The sequence below is a fragment of the Hipposideros armiger genome, unplaced genomic scaffold, assembly GCF_001890085.2.
Source record: "Hipposideros armiger isolate ML-2016 unplaced genomic scaffold, ASM189008v1 scaffold_374, whole genome shotgun sequence".
NCBI lineage: Eukaryota > Metazoa > Chordata > Mammalia > Chiroptera > Hipposideridae > Hipposideros > Hipposideros armiger.
In genome coordinates this window covers 1,592,388-1,610,904 of record NW_017731724.1, presented here as the reverse complement: position 1 = coordinate 1,610,904, position 18,517 = coordinate 1,592,388, and the positions used below count along the sequence as shown (strand labels likewise).

Here is an 18,517-nt window from a genome sequence, read left to right as displayed (position 1 = left end):
CCTAAATTCTCTGACCGTTTTTCTCAGTGCAAAATCTTCAGAACGAGGAAAAGGACATTATTTTGCAGGGTCGCTGGGGGAGAGTGTCATGTGGAAGTAACATCCACGTGCCTTGTGCTTGGGTCAAGGTAGGGAGCTGTGCTTGTTTCTGAAGCCGTGTCAACCTCGACAGGGGAAGTAGACGGAATGAGATGGAGACAGGGACACAGGAGGACTAGAACCCACATGAAAGTCACAGGAGTCGTCTCAAAAGGCAGAGAAAAATTAAAAAGAGAAGTGTGTCACTGGGAGATCGATTGCTCCCCCTTCCGCACCCCCCCAACCCCTGGACCACGTGAGGATAGGGACAAGGTGGCTGTCCACAGTGGGCTTTCCCCAGCACCCCGATCTTGGACTTGCAGCCTCCAGAACTGAGGAGTAAATGTGTTGTTCCAGCCAGTCTATGCTGTTTTTGTCATAGGAGCCTGAACTGACAGTTCTACTTGGGACAGGCTCACTAGATGGGTTTTTCAGAAAATGTGTCACATGTGCAAGTCTGAGGAGCCAGTTCGTCGGTCATTCTAAGTGGTCTTCCATCAGGGGCTAGTTCAGCTGAGACCACCACACTTGTCACACAGAAGTGCTTTACATGCTTGTCACAGAATACCCAAGGCCGAGATTCAGTGATCTGTATTACCATCCTTCAGTGAAAACGGCTGTTTTCAAAGTGTGGTCAAGAATATGGCTACGTACAAGCACAACCTGGTGCCACTGCCCGGACTCACACCAACATGAAAGCAGTTTCACTGTGGTTGCTTTTGCACCATTGGCGCAAATGTCAACACTGCAAAGGCCAAGCTCAGCGTGGAAATACTTACCTCATGGTCCCTTGAAAGGGTCCGGACCCCAAGGGGTCTGTGGCCCACATTGCAAAGCAGTGTTAATAGCTACATAGAACATTTACAGCAGCACTAAAGACATGGCAACTGTTGAACACACTTACTACTGCTGTCACGTGCTACCTGGTTTTCCTGACCTTCGACACGTTTTCTCAGTAGCCACTTGTCTTTGGCATCTTTTCTGGTGGTTTAGATGACCCCCATCTTGCAAGCTTGCCTGCAAGAATCACCGAAGATGGAGAAAAACTTCTGTGCTTACAAATGGTCCCCTCACCCCCAACCTCAAACTCCCAATCCTTTAGTGGAGTGTTCACCATGAAGAAAGAAAGGCAAAAGGATGAAAGAAATCCAGTCACATCTAACAGACTAGCCTCTGGCCATTCCAGAGGCATTTGTACTTTTGAGGGTTGCTTGTAAAGAGCAGGCCATTTAACAAACATCAAGCAAATCCAGTGTGGGAGCTGGGAGCCCACAGGAAAATTCTGGGTCAGGTGTGGTTTAGTTGCTCTTGCCACACATGGGTGAGATGGGGGTCATCTAAAGCACAGAGGTGTCAAACTTGACAAGTGATTTGGAACTTGAAGACAAAATGGGTGATGTTAGCTTGAAGAGGTGTTTTTAATGAAATAGTCAGAAGCTGTGAAACAACAGCTCTACGAGTTTTCCTGTTCACATGGCAGCCAGTTTCCTGTCCCATCCACAAAGAGCACCAGGATGCGGTGAAGTTGTTTTGGGAGGAGTGGTTTGGTGGCTCTTCTCACACTATCACCAACCCCTTCAGGCGAGAGCCTGGCCCAAGGCAAGCTATGCTCTGGGCAGGTGAGATCAGTCCTTGTGAATCAGCTGAGCCTAACTACCGAGGCATTTATCTAACAGGTGTACGCCTACGCCTGAGGTGATTCTAATCTCGGAACAGGCACCCTGACACTGCATAAATTACACCAGTTTGTGTGTTCAGTACGTTTTACACCTGCAATACTCAACTGTCTAGTTCCACAAACACACCAAAATGAGGAAGAATGGTGTTGGCAGTTATTCCTAAATCCACAGTATACTGTTTAGTGAAACCACTGAGGTGAAGCAAACATGATGACCCAGCGGGAAAGAGATCAGCGTCCAGGTTCACAGAAGACAACCCCTAAACATAACGAGGCAGGAAGCATCGGTTTCCCAACGCCAGGAACTCGGACTAGTGTTAACAGCAGGCCTCTAGCCCTGGTGGCACGTCGGCAACCTTGATCATCACGGTTCTCTAGGAGAAACGTTCTTTTGGGAGATGCAGAAAACCATACACAAGCGAATGGGCACAGCAGCACTGGGGCTCAGGGGACTGGACGGAGGCTGCCCGGGTTTGACCCAGCTCTACAACTTACGGGCCGGGAGCTGTTTGGTAAATGATCAAGTCTCACCTATAATATGTGAATTATAAGAAATCCATCTCCTTCATAGGGCGACGATAATTGTCCCAGTCCAGGTAAGGGTTTCAGAACAAGGCCTGGCCCGAGGGAAGGCTGTCACTGTGGCCAGTTGATTCCAGCCCAGAATAACCCACGATCAGTCTACGGGCACACAGCCATCGCAAGGCACTGCTCCTCCTCAACCCGTCTCCCTTTTCCTTCAATCCCGTGACTCGCATTACTGTCCCTCCGTGAGAAAGCCTCACATGGGTTCTGAGCTGCCCTCCTGAGCATGTGGGTGGTGTAGTGCTCCGACCACTCAGCCTTCTCCATACACAGCTGGCCTACGTTTGGGGGAGATGGAGGCGGGGGCAGGGCCAGAATAAAGCAATAGGGACCATGTGAAGATTCAACTGCCAACGCTGGTCTCACCAGCACTGTTAATAAAATCCGCTGTCGGCGTAACCTACCAGCACTTGAGACGTCCCAATTCTGTGGTAGAAACTGATCACAGGACCCACCATTTACACAGATGCAGCATTTAAGTCCATTTAATAGGATCAAGCCCACATTACTCTCAATGTTAAAATAAATCCTGAGAACAAACTCAATGTTTTAAGCTGTTAAAATAGGTCTTAAGGCTTATGAAAAACAAACAAACCACAACCCCTTTCAATGAAGGTGGCATTTGATTACAGTGAGTGTTTAAGAAAAAAAAGGCTGTGTAGAGACGCCTTTAATACAATGGATACAAAAGCTAGTGTGACAGTGTCCCTACCACCACACGTCTCTGAACAAGAGCAACTATAGTTACCAAACAGCTACTTTCATTACAGCATCTACAGTGTCTAGAAAAGAACATAATAATAAATAACTGTAGATGCATCACAAGACACCCATTTATTTAATCACAGCAGTGGATCTTACTATGTTTTATTCTACATTTTTTCTTTATTCTTCTGATTCCCCAGGCTTACGGATATCATCAATCTTCAAAATCATTCTAACCATCTGTGTTGCAAGAGAGATCTGTTGCTTTTTGCCAATCAAGGTTTCTATGACATGCTGTTGCTTCATATCTGAAAAATACAAATAAATTGATTATCCTAAAACAGAATACACATTTAATATTAGTAATTTGCTTCAATTTACTGAATCGCAGTAACACATAGGAATTACGTATTTGGACGCCACAAGTCCCAGTTACATTTCTGAAAGAACATTTCATTACCTGCAAGGGCTTTGGAGTTTGAACCTGGGTACTATCAGAGAGCCGGGTTAGGGTGGGGATGGGGGGGAGGGGGCACACCTCTCTTCAATCGCAAGCGGAAAGGCTAGGCTACTAGCTAAAAGGTGAAACCTTTCAGTGACATCTCACCCCACACCATATAACTCAGTAAATCTTAATAAGTGAAATCTGACAGTACCCAAAGTATAAGATAATTCGAACACCTAGAAATGGTACATTTTGGCACAACCAGGCCTTCAAGTTAAAAAATTTAAACACCTGTCTGATAAAAGAGCTGCCTGGACTCTGAACACAAAAAGCAGAACATAGCCACACTTTCAGTACAATCAGACTGTCTGACGCTGTGGTTGGGACTGGCTGCAGGACTCCACACGGCCCAAGCAGTACAGGACCCCCAGGACTGGCGTTTCCACAAGCAAATGCCGCACTCGGTTTTCAGCAGGCGAAGCAGTCATGTGGCCAGAGTCAAGGACAGCACATTTATAAACTCCCCACACTTTACGGGGTACAAGCAGAGAGTATGCCATGGACTAAAAGTCAATTTTGAGGCTGTTTCAGGTGAGACCAGAATCCACTCTGACAGACACTTGTGTAAAAAAGGGAAGATGGGAATTATTTTGGAAGATTAAAATGGAAGCCGGTTCTGGTGTAAATACCACATCGTAATTCATTGTCATTACCCTTATTTTCATGTGGCCAGGACTAGCAGTCTAACCAGCTCCTAAGGCAATCACATCAAACACACTGAAATTCAGGATCCGAATACCTCAAGTTGTGTTCAAGAATTCACAAAGCGACGGCAACCTCAGTCAGCACCACACAGCCGCGCAGGAGGCCCCCACTCCCCTGAATCTAGCCACAGCCCCTCACCGTTTGTGCCCTTGTGCAAACAGTCGATTCCCAGAGCGGGGTTCATCTCCTTCACTTGTCTGGCTCGAACTTCGGTCATGGTCTGGATGGGGTTCATGCCACTGTTCTCCGAAAGAGCCATGGGGATGACCTCCAGGGCGTCGGCGAACGCCCGCATGGCGTACTGCTCCAGGGTCGGGCACTGCAGGGCACAGGCAGTGAGTGTGCTTGGCAGGAAGACCCAGCAGCATTTGCAAACATAATTACCAGTTACACCCCGACAAGCTAACTCATGAGCGATGGTAAGCAAAGGCTGTCTTTACTCTGCCAGAATATGAAAATACCACTACAGAATAAGGGTGGTGAAAGTACACATGCGAGACGCCTGAGAACAAATCGGCTCTTACTGGTGTGTATTGTATTATATTTCATTAACTTTCAATTTCAAACAACGTTAAGATAGTAACTGTCAAGGCCGGAATGACTGAAAGAAGCCGAGAAATGCCCGTTTATGGTAAGCTGCGCTTGAGTGCACGGGCGTGAGTCCACGTAGATGGAATGTCTGTCAGACACGCCCGAGGAGCTGGACGTCCCAGGCTGGCTCTTGCTCTGGCCGGCTCTGCCACCCCGCGCATGTCCCCACAGCTCCCAACCTCATCCCCAGACTGTCCCTCTGAGCTCCTGCTAGTTTTGTTCCCTGTGCGGCGAGTCAAGCACCCGGTCCGTTCGCAGCACGGACTGTGCACACACTGCACAGTACAGACATGTCCTGTCCTGTGAGTCCTGACATGCGTTTTTACCTTATCTGCCGCCTGGCTAACCGCCAAAGCACAGGCGATTTCGGCAGCGCCTCCCCCATACACCACACGATTATCACGGATGAGGTTCCGGATGACGCACAAGGCGTCGTGAAGGGATCGCTTTGCTTCCTCGATGATCTGGGGAAAACAGTTTTGCCTGAATTAATGTGATCATGATTTATTCATTTCGAGCCAAATACCCAGCAGCTCTGGTTTAATCTAAGTGCTTGCTGAAAATAGTCCTAACTCCCCCATTAAAACCATCGTGGTTAAAACAAATGAAGAGAGTGTGCCAGAATACTTGTCAAATGGTTTCTATGTTCATTCTACCTCTTCTCCCTACAACGTAGTTAAAAAAAAACAGGCAGAGGCACATTGACTCATTCCAGGACACATGACCAAGTGGAGGGGTCAAACAAAACTAAACTGACCAAGAACCACCTCACGATGGGTCTCGTCCGGCATGACGCACTCTTGGGGAACAGAGAGCTCGCTAATGGTTATTTATGTAGGGTCCCTATTTCTACTTAAGGGACTGAGGAAAGGCACACGTGCCTTGGAGAACTGGCAACGGAGCGTGGTCTGTGGTAACTTTACATCGTGATGTGTCTTTGTTTCTTTAAGAAAAATGATCCTGTTTTACTTATGCTAATTGCGTCTCAGTTACAAACATTATAGGTAAAGCCAAGCCATGTACCAAAATTGGAAAAAACGCAGGACAAAATCTCGCTTCTCACCATCTTATTTCCTCCTCTGATGAAAATGGTCACAGCTCTGGAGTTCTTGCACTGCTCGATGACCAGCATTTTGTCCTTGGTTGTCCCAAACGAGATCTCTTTTACCAGCCCAGCGAAGCCCAGCTTCTCAGCGGTGAGCTCTGAGAACCGCGGGACGATCCGTCCTCCCGTGGCAATGGCGATCAACTAATGGGGGGTGAGGTGGGGGAGGGGGGTCAGGGAGAGAAGGGAGACAAGGTGGGTCAACAACGAACTTTCACAATTGGACTGCAAAGCAGCTAAGCTCCACCTAGGAGTTCACTGGAACTGCTGCCCCGTATTGGCCCCAAATCTTCAAGTTCAACCCCAAACGTTTGCCTTGTTAAATGAACCAGGCTCTGAAGAGCTGGGTGTCTTGGTCTAGCTTTGCCCGGCTGTCACCCTGCGCCATGTGCTCCCAGCTCCCAGACTCATCTCCTGACTGCCTCTGGATCCGCGCTCTGCAGCCATCCCTCTGCAAACAGGGCTGCAGTGAGGACATACAAGGTTGTGTGTGTCTGGCTACACGCGTCTGGGATGGCTGTAAGTTTTCGGTTGACACAGAAGTGGGTGGATAAAGCCACCTCAGAGCCAGAGGCCAAGTGAGATGACATGGAAAGCATATGCCACAGAACACCAGAAACATGCAGCATTGTTACTAAAACAATAACAAGACTTCTAGCCCTTTTCTCTGTCCCAGCCCACCCTCCTCTAGTTTACGGAGCCTTGGTCAGACGTGGTAATTTAAGGCGAGCACTATGACAGCGCACCGTAAGCCCAGCCCGAGTCCAGAAGTCTCTCACACGCAGCGTCCTACCTCGATTTCAGGTCCTCCCACCCAGCGAACTGCAGGCAGGTTGCTCTGAAGAAGTAAGTGGTTTGCTTCATCATCAAAGCCCCACTGACAAATAGCTAGGTTAGCGCCAGTTTCTTTAATCTGCGAAAAGAGATTCCGCCATCATGTTAATAAGAAGTAAGGACTCTTTGTGTTCTGATGTTTGAAAAAAGGTGAGATGCACAGTTGGGTAAGGTGGGTGCATTAAAATAAAACACAGAAAAGGAAGGAAATGTGCAACTGCAGACTTCCACCAGGTCCAAATTCTAAATAACAAACAAGTATCAATGGGAATACCTCATTTTATTGGGTTGTCGGAAAAGTCATGACGGATTTTGTCTATGTTTTTCAAAAGTCATTTATTTATATAAAAAACAAAGATCAATCAATGATATATTGCCCGTTTTGTTTGAGAACCTTTTGCCATCTTTCAGTGAGCTTCATAATTCCTCGTTCATAGAAGGACCTGTCTTTATTATTTGCGAAAAACTGAACAAGGTGCTGATTTATAACCTGATCTATACCACGCAAGGAGTTTTGAAGAGAGCGAAACAAGCGCAAGTCTGATGGTGCAAGGTTAGGCGAGTATGGTGGGTGTGGCAACACATCCCATCCAAGCTCCAATCATTTTTGACGGGTGATCAAACTTGTGTGTGGTCTCGTGTTGTTGTGATAGAGCACAACTCCTTTACAATTAACAAGCTCTGGACGTTTCTGGATGATGGATTCGTTCAAACTGTCCAACTGCCGACAGTACACATTCTTTTTTTTTTTTTAAAGATTTTTATTGGGGAATTGGGGGAAGGGGAACAGACAAGTTGCTGTTGTTTTGGTTCTTCTGTCCAGTTGTGGAGGACGCTGCTTCACTGGCCCAAGCTGGCACCAGGCAGTACACATTCTAATTGATTGTTTGGTTCCTTGGTAGGAGCTTGAAATACACGACACCTTTAAAATCCCACCACACTGAGCGCATAACCTTCTTCTGATGAATGTCTGCTTTTGATGTTGTTTGAGGTGAATCATCACATTGGGACCAACACAGTTTGCACACCACATTGTTATAAACAATCCACTTCTCATCACCAGTTATCGGTCGCTTAAAAAAAGGATCGTTTTCCTCACGTTTAATGAGCATATTGCAGATGTTTATATGCGCCATCTAATGAACTTCTTTGAGTTCATGAGGAACCCAAATATTTAGCTTGCTTATGTAATTCCCAGCTTCTTCAGGTGGTCGTGAACGTTTGAATGATGGATGTTCAATGTTTCTGCAATCTCTCCTGTCGTGTAACATGGGTTTGACTTGATCAATGCCTTTATTTTGTTGTCATCAACCTCGGTGGGCCTCCCTGACCGAGGAGCATCGTTGAGATCAAAATCACCAGCATGGAATTTCGTGAAAATCGTTGGCACTGACATTCCTGTAGAACATTGTCACCGTAAACTTTATGCAACTTTTCACAAGCTTGACGCGCGTTCTACCCTTTATGGAAGTAAAACAGTAAAGTATGGCAAAAATGCACAGTTTGGTCTTCCATCTTCAACTTGTAAAATCTCCAAAACTCAACCAAATCGCTCAATTTTTTTTTTAGAATGAAGCTAGAACTGTCAGCTGTCAAATGACATAGCAATAACATAGACGAGAATGACTCTAGTACTTCCAAAAATGAACTTGTGCCATGTGTTGCAAACATGCATCGTGACTTTTCTGACAACCCAATAGAACGGTGGTTTAAAAACCAGTGATCCACACTGAACTGAACTGTTCCCGAGAAGCAAAACGAGAGGCTGTCAGCCGAGCTAAGCCCCCCGCTGGCCCCTGGAAACCAAGGTTAACAGCTCTGTCCTGCCACAAACACCTCTGAAGGAGTCTCAGGCACTCGTGTTTTAATAAAACAGCCTACGGGACAGTTCTCTGCAACCTGCTTCTCTCACCTCTCACTTCAGGGGACTATCCTCTGTGGATCAATAAATAGAGTAATTTAGAGGCCAACAAAGGTGACCCCACTTCTAATAGGAAGCACCTCTCCGCTCCGCCCCATGCAAATGGCTATGTGGCTGGCCCCAAGGCGGCAAGGATCAGAACTGACCGTCCATCCCGCCACTGTGGTCGCCTGCGATAGGATGTCTGCGCCAGGCCCCACCGCCGCCATTTCACCCGTCTCCACCCAAGCCTCCGGTCATCTGCCACACCTGGCTCGCCCCCTCTCCTTCCTTCCTTCCCCAACTCTCTGGAAGTCGGTCCATCAACGGCAAAGTCCTCCTTGCAATGTTTCCGTCACATTCTTGCTGGGAACAAACCCTGGCTGTGCCCTGCGCTCCTACTCAAATGGCTCCTCCCCCCAGGTGCTCCAAAAGGTCCTGTCTGCTCCCCGTTCACAGCCACCTCCAAGGCTCCTCTGGGCCATTCCCTCTCATGCTTAGCGTTGGCATCTAGCGCCATCACTATTCCTCTTACCATCCCTGCCAACCGTCACACCTACCAACACACCAACACAACCCCCAAGTCCCCATCACTTCCTCCAGTGCAGCGTGCCAGCGCCCAGGGCTGCCCCGCATGCTGCAACCCCTCAGCCCTGCTGTTCCCTGCACACGCCGAGCACACTCCTGTCTCAGGGCCTTTGTACGTGCTGCCCTCGCCTACCCTGCTCGGCCTGGAATGCTCCTCAGAGGCCTTCTCAGCTGTCTGTGCAGCGCCCCACTCTCTCCCCGCCGTCCCCTGCAGAGCAAGAGCTCTGCTTTGTTCACTGCTATTATATAGTGCCACAGCAGTGCCTGACACAAAGCAGGCAGAGAACATCAGGAAGAAATAAACGGACTCAACGACGCCCCGAAAAACAGATGGCAAACTAGCCTCTAGTCCATCCGCTATGGTAAAGAACGTCCATGTCCCGTGTCCGTGAGTTCTGGTGCTTTGGGCTCCCACGGACAGCCCCGAAGAGGAAGCACTGCGCCGAGCCCGCGGGGAAGCGGGAAGGTGCTCACTGAACACGACTCCACGGGCACGAGCAAGGAGCTGAGATACCACGACGGCACCCGGGTTTCACTCCAGGGTCGAAGAGTTCTAGCTAGAGGTCTCAAATATGCGGAAAGCCACATTAAAACTGTCCAAAACTGCACCTTACAGCCTACACGTGTCCAGGAGAGCAAGCACGTAAAACCGAAAGCACGGTGCCCACCCCAGGCGCGTCGCCATTTTAAGACCAGGCCCCACTTCTCTTCCCCTTACGCGCTGCTGGGCCGTCTGATTTGTTCTCACTGTGAATGCTCAGTACTTTTAGAATTCAAAAGTGAAGAAAGCCAGCCCCTACTGTTAAGGTGACACCTGTAACCACATAATGAAGCACCAAGCTAACACAGGTTTGCGCCACGCACACTGACCACCTACAGCGGCCCACCGCGCCCTCGGGGAGCGTACTGTCACCGTGAGCCACGGGGGCCTTACCTGCTGGATCATCTCCTCAAACTTCTCCTTCTCGTACTTCTGAAGGGCTTTATAGTCTTCCACTGAGGTCACGTCCAGCTTATGCTTCGTCTTTGGTTTCGGCGGTTCAAATGGACATGTGAGAATTGCAATCTTAGCATCTTGGACTTGCTGTGGGGAAAAACAGGACCATGAGTTGGTAGACTTGTCAGTTAAAAAGGCTCCAGCTGTGAAACGCAGCGACTCACTTTTGGCATCTGAGGGTGGCTGAAGTCCTTGTCCACAATCACGCCCTTAATAAGCTCGGTGTCCTCCAGTCTCCCGCCCACTTTGCCTTCTACTTTGATGAGCTCAAAGTCGACGTCTCTGCGCTGCATGTCGGCCACCGTGAGCACGGCGTTCACGGCAATCTCGGCCATCCGCTGGTGACAGCTGTTAACCCTGATGAAAACACACAAAGGCGGCGCTTATTTATGTAACTATTACTGCAACCAAAGCAGATGTAACGTGGTAACTCAAATATAGCATGACTTACTGCAACTCAAAGGCATTTTATACAATGAATGATTCAGAGTCTCAGGAAAGAACGCCATCACAGCCCGCACTTTCAACATTTTGGGGCAGGAATTCTCTGGGATCCAAGGACCCCAAAGGGAACCAGAGAGTTGGATGGTAAAAAATTTTACATCTTGATGCAGTGCAGACTTATGAGAAGTGAGAGCTGACAGGGTGTCCCCACTTTGTAGGGGTTTCCATGATGTCGATTATAGGTGGGAGACGCTACCTTTTTTGAAAACTTTGAAACATTTGAATAGACTGATCAATAAACTTACTTTCTGGGAAAACGATAAGGGAAATCTAGTAATTGAGATAGTGCCTGAAATCTTACATCATCTAGAAAAGATAAACGTGAAACTAAAAATGTTGTTCGTGTCCTAAGTAAGTGATTTACAATATTTTGCTTCATGTTGAATACATCTACACCTACACTAAAAGCAAAGCCAAAATAACAACAGAAAGAAACTCATCAAATAGGAAGCCACCAAGGTCATTTCCTGTTACCTCCAGAAACTAACAAACTTTACAGCCCCTACAAATGCTAACCGTAGCACTGAGAACCTACACTTTGGAGCCCAGCGTGGTTTTTGCAGTCTGAATCAGGGGCTCGGTGTTCTTTATGTCGACGAGGACACTGTCGCTGATCTTGTCCAGGTGCTCGATAGCAATGCGGGCGGCCTGCTCGAAGCCGTCGGCGATCCGGATTGGGTGGATACCGCGGTCCAGCAACAGCTCGGCTTCTTCCAACAAGGCACCAGCCAGGACTGCAGACAAGACCGCACACAGCCAGTTCAGGATAACATTAAAACCAGTATAACCCACCCAGATTAGATGCTGCCCCGCAGGCCTCAGGGTTCCAGGGTTACGCTGGAAGCATTAGAGGCTGAGACCATCAATCTAGTCTGAAAAAGGGAGCCTCCTGTTTTGGTTCTGGAAAAGGTCTAATAGGTCTCACATCATAGATGGATGAAAATGTTGGGCGATGTAAAAACTGGAACATAAAAACACTTTTATAAGGGGAAAACCCCTTGCTTCCTGGGCCAGGGATTTCTATTCTGTGAAATTCATGCTGGTAGTAAAGATGTATTATTTACTCTGCCTCCCCGCTTTGTTTTAGCACCACGAAGGAGCTGTTTGCTGTAACACTGCTGTACTCAAAGCACATCCAGAGCAGTGCTTGGTACCCAGTAAAGACTGAATAAATGAACTCAAAGTTCATCTGCAGATATAACATTATTCATCTCGTCAAGCCTCCCTAACTTCAAGTTCTGCCTGTTAAGTGGTTGTCCTTTCTCTTCAGCTCCTTTCCTCCAGCCCGCACCCTTCTGTTCCTTCATGGCAGTTTTGAAGGACCTGCTGCCCTTGTTTTGTAGTGTGTCCTTCAACTTGGATTTGTCTGTCTCCTCATAATTTGATGCAACATAAATGTTCTCGGCAGTTTTAGCTGTGTGATTTAAATAGCACCTCTTAAACGAGAATGAGTATTTTGCCTTTTCTTACCAACCACTCCTGTGGTCCCATCTCCAATTTCATCATCCTGTGATTTGGACAGTTCAACCATCAGCTTGGCAATCTGGTGGTCCACATCCATCATGCTCAAAATGGTGGCCCCATCGTTAGTTACAGTCACATCGCCATCCTTATCCACCATCATTTTATCAAGCCCTAAAAAGACAGCAAAGTTTAGAATGGCTCTGAGGAAAACAACGGGCAACCTACACCCAAAGCTGTAAGGAAAGTCAGACCTCTTGACCCAGCTCCTGTTTAGGAATTGACCATAAACATTTAACATATATAAGGGAGCATCTGCATGCAGACATTTTCATATTGGCTCCTACCAAGTGAAACACTGGAAACCATCAAAATTGGCTAAAACCAGAGAAATGGAAGCAGAATTACGGACCACCACTAAATGTAATTAATATTAATCACAAAAGACAGCAGCTACGATTTGGCACACTGCAGGGGGGGCTGACATTTCGCAGGCATTTGCTGATTACGACACCAGGGACCCACGCACGTAAGGTCTGCACCCACACTCTGTAGCAGACAAAATGGTAAACCACGGCTGCATTTTTGTCCTCGTTCTTAAAAAAAAAAAAAAAATCTTTCGTTTACCTTGAAAACCCTACGGTGAGACACTGCAAAATGAAAAAGACAGTGCTGAAAGATGACAATCCCAGGTCAAACAGTTATGGGGAAGCACAGAGAACAAGTATGGACAGCCCTACTGCTAACGACGCAACCAGAGCAAAGCCAAAAGAAGCCCTACTGCCCTGTGCACACAGGCGAAAGGCAAGTCCGATGCTACACTGTCACATCCAGCCGGAACAGGGAACGTAAGGAGCGTGACCAAGGCAAACTGGACATTGTAAAGTGAAAAACGGAACGTCCCAACATCGCAATGCTTGGTGTTAGCAAACCAAAATGGATCGGAAAAGCACATTTCCAGCAGCATTCTGTTCTGCTAATGACAAGTGAGAAGAAACGGAGCGGCTTTGATACTGAGGCAAAATGCAGGAAGGCAGTTAGGGCTACAATGCAAGGTCTGACCGTCAGACTGCTAGGGAAACCTATGAACATAACCGTCACTCAAGCCTATGATCTAACGACAGGGTTTGCTAAAGGTGAAATTGAAAGCTTTTATACAAACATCCAAAGACAAGACATGCTGATAATTGTAGGTGACCAGGATGCCAAAGTATGAACCAAGGTAGAAGCAAATGTCATTGTAACATTTGGACTAGGGGTCAGAAATGGAGCAGGAGATTGGCTAGCAGGTTCTGTGAAGCCAACAACTTGTCCATCGCAAACACATGCTTCAAACCACTGACTAGTGACTGTCCACGCGGACACCACCACACGGCCGGCATGGAGATCAGACTATGTAAATGGAAGCAGGAGCTGGAGAGGCTGCACTCTCGGCCGAAACAAAACCGAGAGGAGTGCGGTGCTGACTGCCAACTGTTGCTATCGCACATCAGAGCAGAGCTGAAGAAGAGCGCTAGGACAATGGGAGTGCGAAAACAATGTAAATAACACCACTGGTGGATTAAAAGTCCACATAAAAACAGATTTGCACCGTTAAACTTAACTGACCAACAACCAGAAGAGCTGTGGACTGAAACTCGAAACAGTATCAGAGAAGAATGGAAACAGACAACGCTGGTAGTAAAAAGGACAGAAAAATCACGATGGATGACAGAAGAAAACCTAAAAATTGTTAGGGACAGGAAAGAGGCAAAAGCAACAGGTGACAAAAGCAGGGTTAGAATTCTGAATGCAGTTCTTCAATGACTGTCATGTAGAGATAGACAGAACTATCACAGTAGCCAATGTAAGACGAGAACAGAAAAGGAAAAGCAAGAGATTGCTACCAAAGAGTCAAGAAATAAAAGGGAAACTCAAATCCTGACTAGGAAGGCTCAAAGACCAACAAGGAAGCACATTATCTGACCAGCAGAAAACAAAGGCAGAAACGGTACACTGAAAATCTACATAGAAGAGATAAAAGGATGACAGGCACCTTTGAAGGAGATTCCTATGAGGAAGAACCTGTAATTCTAAAAGTGCAGTGAATGCGGCCCTGAAAGTAGTGGGAAGAAATAAATTGCCAGGGTTAGATGGGATACTGATAGAATCAAGCCAGAGGCTCAATCTGTCAAAATCTTAGCATGTCAACAAATATGGAAAACAAACCAATGGGCTACAGCCTAGAAACGTTCACTATACACCCCAATCTTCAAGGAAGCCGATGCCAAGGAGCCCCGTAACCACAGAACCACTGCTCCAGTTTCCTACACAAGGTGATGCTCTAGGCGATGCAACGAAGGCGCGTGTGGATATGGAGCAGGAAGAGCCAATGTGCAGGATGGATTCCAAAATGAGGCACTCAGGCCTAACTGTGAGTATTCGCTGGACACTGGAGAGCTCCAAGAATTTCAGAAGGTCAGTCTGTGCTTTCCAGACCACAGTGAAGCCTTTGGCTGTGCAGACCATGAAAAGCCCTGATTGCTTGGACAGAAATGGGCATCTGAATATCCTGAAATGTGACCTGTATTGTGGACAGGAAGCCACTGTCAGGACAGAATATGGAGACAGAACGGTTTCCTGTGGGCAAAGGTGTCAGATAAGGATGCATTTAATCTCCCCATTTGTTCCATCTGTACACAGAACATGTTACATGAAAAGCTGGGCTAGTTCTATCTCTGCATGACAGGGAAGGCTGACAGGAGAAAAAGGGCATCATTTGAAATGTGGTGGGGAGGGGAGCTCTACAGAGACCCAGAGCAAATTCAGCCTGAAACATCGCTGGGGGCAAAAATGACAACACTGCAACGGGCACATCATGAGAAGGCAGGGTTCTTTGGAAAAGACAATAATGCCGGGAAAACACAAGCAGCAGGAAGGAGGAAGACCAGATATGAGACGGATTGGCTCCATAAGAGAAGCCATGGCCATGTGTCCACAGGAGCTGAGCAGGGCTGTGAGGATAGGACACTGTGGACGTCACTCATCCACAGGGTCCCCAGGAGTCAGAGCCAACTCAATGGCATGTGACACACACACAATTCAGAAAATGCTAATGAAACGATGTTTCGTGGAAAAGTATCTGACCTAAAACTGTGCACACCTTATGACTAAAGCCGTGATTAGAGCACAGAACAGTTCAAAGTTTGGCTGTATCAGGGAAGGACGGCCCCTCCAGTCCCCAGCTTTCTGTAAAGAGGTTGTACTGACTAGTTTGACTTAACATTTTGTTAAAAAAAACTCGGAATGTTAGTCTCTTACCATTTGGTCCAAGTGATGTTCTCATCGTATTCGCTACAGCCTTTGCCGCCATTATATGAGACTAAAGGAAACAGAAAAAGCAAATACTCAAGTTACGTATTTTAACAGTACAAAGCAAAGAGCTGATGATTTAAGACCACTTTGTAATGCTAACTTCATGCGAGAGCCCCGCCATCAACACACAGCACCTTGAGCTGTCACACTATGGTTTACTGCAGAAACAACTCTCTTCTCTCAATTGGTACAGCCAGGACCTAACTCATGCACGAAGTCTCCTGCCAAAGGTATCAAGACTGAAAGTAAAGGAAGCCTGAAAGTATCTGTTCCTGTTTTCACACATAATTAGGTGCATTTTCCTCCAAATGTCTTGTTTCTTTTCTATTCTCGCTGTCACAACCTAACCCAGGTCCACTGCGCCCTACAGAAACCCAGGGTCTCGTATCTCACCTCCTAGCCTTCAGGTCCGTCCTATATCCAGCTAAGCCATCCATTTCTCTCACACACGTCCCTTACCAGTCCCCAAACCTTAAACGAACTGCCGCGCCCTACTCCCCCTCGCTGGTGCCTCAACACGTAAGTTGAAAAGCTTCAGCGTCTCCTCAGAGCCCTCCACAATCTGAGACCTAGTTCCCTTCCAGTGAGGATGCTCTGCCTGCTCTCAAACATGTCCTCTGACCTCTGAATTGCGGATGCACAGAAGGCCCCTTCTCTATCCATCAAAGCGCGGACCAACTTTTCAAGTTCAAACACACATGCTCCGGGAGACCTCCCTGGTCACCCCATCTGGCAGCAACGACAGCAAGTTCATTGGCTCTGTGAAAATGCTGTAATCCTTACCATTCACGTTGACTGACAGGTCTGTACAACAGCACTTTAAAAGAATAATAATCGCAGGGAGGTGGTTCCTAACAGGTGGTTTTGTCCTCCAGGAGACATTTTTGGTTGTCAAGACTAGGGACGGGGCTATAACTGGCAGTAGGTAGAGGTGAGGGAAGCTGCTAAACACCCTACACAGGACCGCTCCACCCAAAGAGCCACTTGGCCCCGAATGCTAACAGTGCCAGGGCCGAGCGCATGGGTATAGACCCCTGGCTTCGGAGTCAGAGGCGGGCTTCAATCCGGGTGGCCGTTCTTCACTAGCTGTGACCTCAAGCCATTACGTCACTGCCCCGGGCCAAGTATCCAAGTCTGTAAAATAATCCCTGTCTCGGAGGGTGGGGATTACATGAAACGCACATGGTTAACGCAGTGGCTGATGCAAATCACCTGTAGCTTCTATTGTACTGTTATACTGGGTGCGGATGCCAAATGTTACTTTTTCTGCTGGTCCCTTCAAGTGAAAAATGGAACTGAGCATGTGACACTAGTGGCCTGAGGACCTACCGTGGATCAAACGCTGTGTGGTCACTGCTTGAGTTACCCCCTTTCATTCTCGTTCTCAGTTTCACAGGAGTGTATTACTCCCACTGAGAAAGGGAGCTCAGAAAGGGTGTGTAACTTGTCCTAAGTCCAACAGTCCGTGGGAGAACTACGCTGTTTCTTAATTTAAGTAAAACCCTAAGACGTTCAGTGAACAGGGAAACCTCAGATCTGGTGACAAGGTCTGTACATATGAATGTCGTGGATCATTTCACATTTATAACAACCTCTAAGGAAGTCAGAGCCCTCTCAAAGCTTCCCTCCTCTGCACTTTGTCAGTGTCTGTGTTCAGACGACCTGTCCTTACCGGGACGCCTGCAATGATGCAGCTAACGCCCGCCTTCCTCCTTCCTAAGGTACGGGTCCACTTCGGTTGTGCCTCTGCTCAAAACCCCTTCAATGCCTCCCCTCCTCCCCACGGAATAACATCTCGACTGTGGGGCATTCAAGAGCTTCCATTTTCGGGGATCAGTGCAGCCTAGACTCTGCTCCTCCATCAAAACCAGTTTGCGCTCGCATCCTACAACGTGCCAGGCGATTTCCTGCCCAGGTCTCTGCTTTCACTGTCCCCTTTTCCTAACCCCGCTCTCTGCCATTCCTGACCCAAAGCCAGTCTCTCTACCCAGCGCCGGAAGGACACCCTCCATCTTTTATCTGCATCCCCTCGAGTAACTGGTGATGCTGGTCTCACCCTGCCTTGTGTTTCGGTCACTGGTGTCCACTCCTCACTGTTTCGGTGGTGCTTTCTCCCTTAAGGGTCTACATTTTTAATTTTTACGACACAGCATCCAGGAAGCCACCATGCATAAAAGTGCTAAAAATGACATGCTTTGTAAATGGCTAAGCCTTTCGGAAGTGACAAAAAAAACCGAATCTCTACTTCTTTGATGGCTGTTGCACGTACACTAACCAAAAACGAAGCAACAGAGTCTTAAACGTCCAGGTAACGCGCGAATACTTTCTCCGCGTCTTACGAAAACGGAAACACAGGCCGCCCAGACCGCTTGGCTGGAGAAGCGAGCGCGGCGCGGGCTCCCCGCCCGGGATTTAGAACCGCCGCACCCGGAGCCCCACACTGGGACTACAGGCGCATACACTGGCCTCTCCCGAGCTCTGGCAGTGGGTCTGCACACGGGCGGGGCCCCCCGGTCTTTCCCCGGCGCACATGGCAGAGCCGCGGCTAAGCTTGCGCAGGCGCAGAGCCACACAGGGTTCGGCCGTCTCCCCTCGTCCCACAGCCAGTGTGTCCCGGTCCCGTTACCTTGAGGGCCTCAAGCCCCATAAGACGAGACTTGCGGTCCTGATCCTTGATGATGAGGAAAGGGCGCCCATATTCATCGAAAGCGAGGGTCCCTACAGACGCCATGGTGCAGCAGCAGGGGTCTACTTTCTAACAACCGGCGGAGACCACTCCGGAACCGAGAACGCACCTTCCGCTCGGGGGAGGGCTCAAGCGCTCGCGCACGCGCAGTGAAAGCCGCGCGAGACTTAGTTTCCGCCTGAGACTAATTTGACGCCGGACAGTACCTTCTGGAATCCGCGGCCGTCGGAAACTTCTATCA

General features: G+C 48.1%; 1 protein-coding gene across 1 annotated transcript; it reads right to left on the bottom strand.

Annotated features, from left to right (window-relative positions):
- Positions 1-2,798: 2,798 nt before the first annotated feature.
- Positions 2,799-18,488, bottom strand: CCT5 (chaperonin containing TCP1 subunit 5). Its single transcript, XM_019662398.1, has 11 exons — positions 18,217-18,488; positions 15,537-15,597; positions 12,246-12,410; positions 11,311-11,509; positions 10,436-10,628; positions 10,209-10,358; positions 6,746-6,865; positions 5,911-6,096; positions 5,174-5,311; positions 4,395-4,575; positions 2,799-3,354 (listed from the first exon to the last, which is right to left on the bottom strand). The coding sequence occupies exons 1-11, from the start codon at positions 18,319-18,321 to the stop codon at positions 3,227-3,229; spliced, it is 1,626 nt and encodes a 541-aa protein (XP_019517943.1). The 5' UTR covers positions 18,322-18,488; the 3' UTR covers positions 2,799-3,226.
- Between the last annotated feature and the right edge of the window lie 29 nt (positions 18,489-18,517).

Coding starts and splice junctions, on each gene's coding strand:
- CCT5 (XM_019662398.1), bottom strand. CDS start 18,321: ATGGCGTCTGTAGGGACCCTCGCTTTCGATGAATATGGGCGCCCTTTC. Junction 15,598..18,216: donor TGGGGCTTGAGGCCCTCAAG/GTAACGGGACCG, acceptor TGTTTCCTTTAG/TCTCATATAATGGCGGCAAA. Junction 4,576..5,173: donor TTAGCCAGGCGGCAGATAAG/GTAAAAACGCAT, acceptor TGTGCCCTGCAG/TGCCCGACCCTGGAGCAGTA.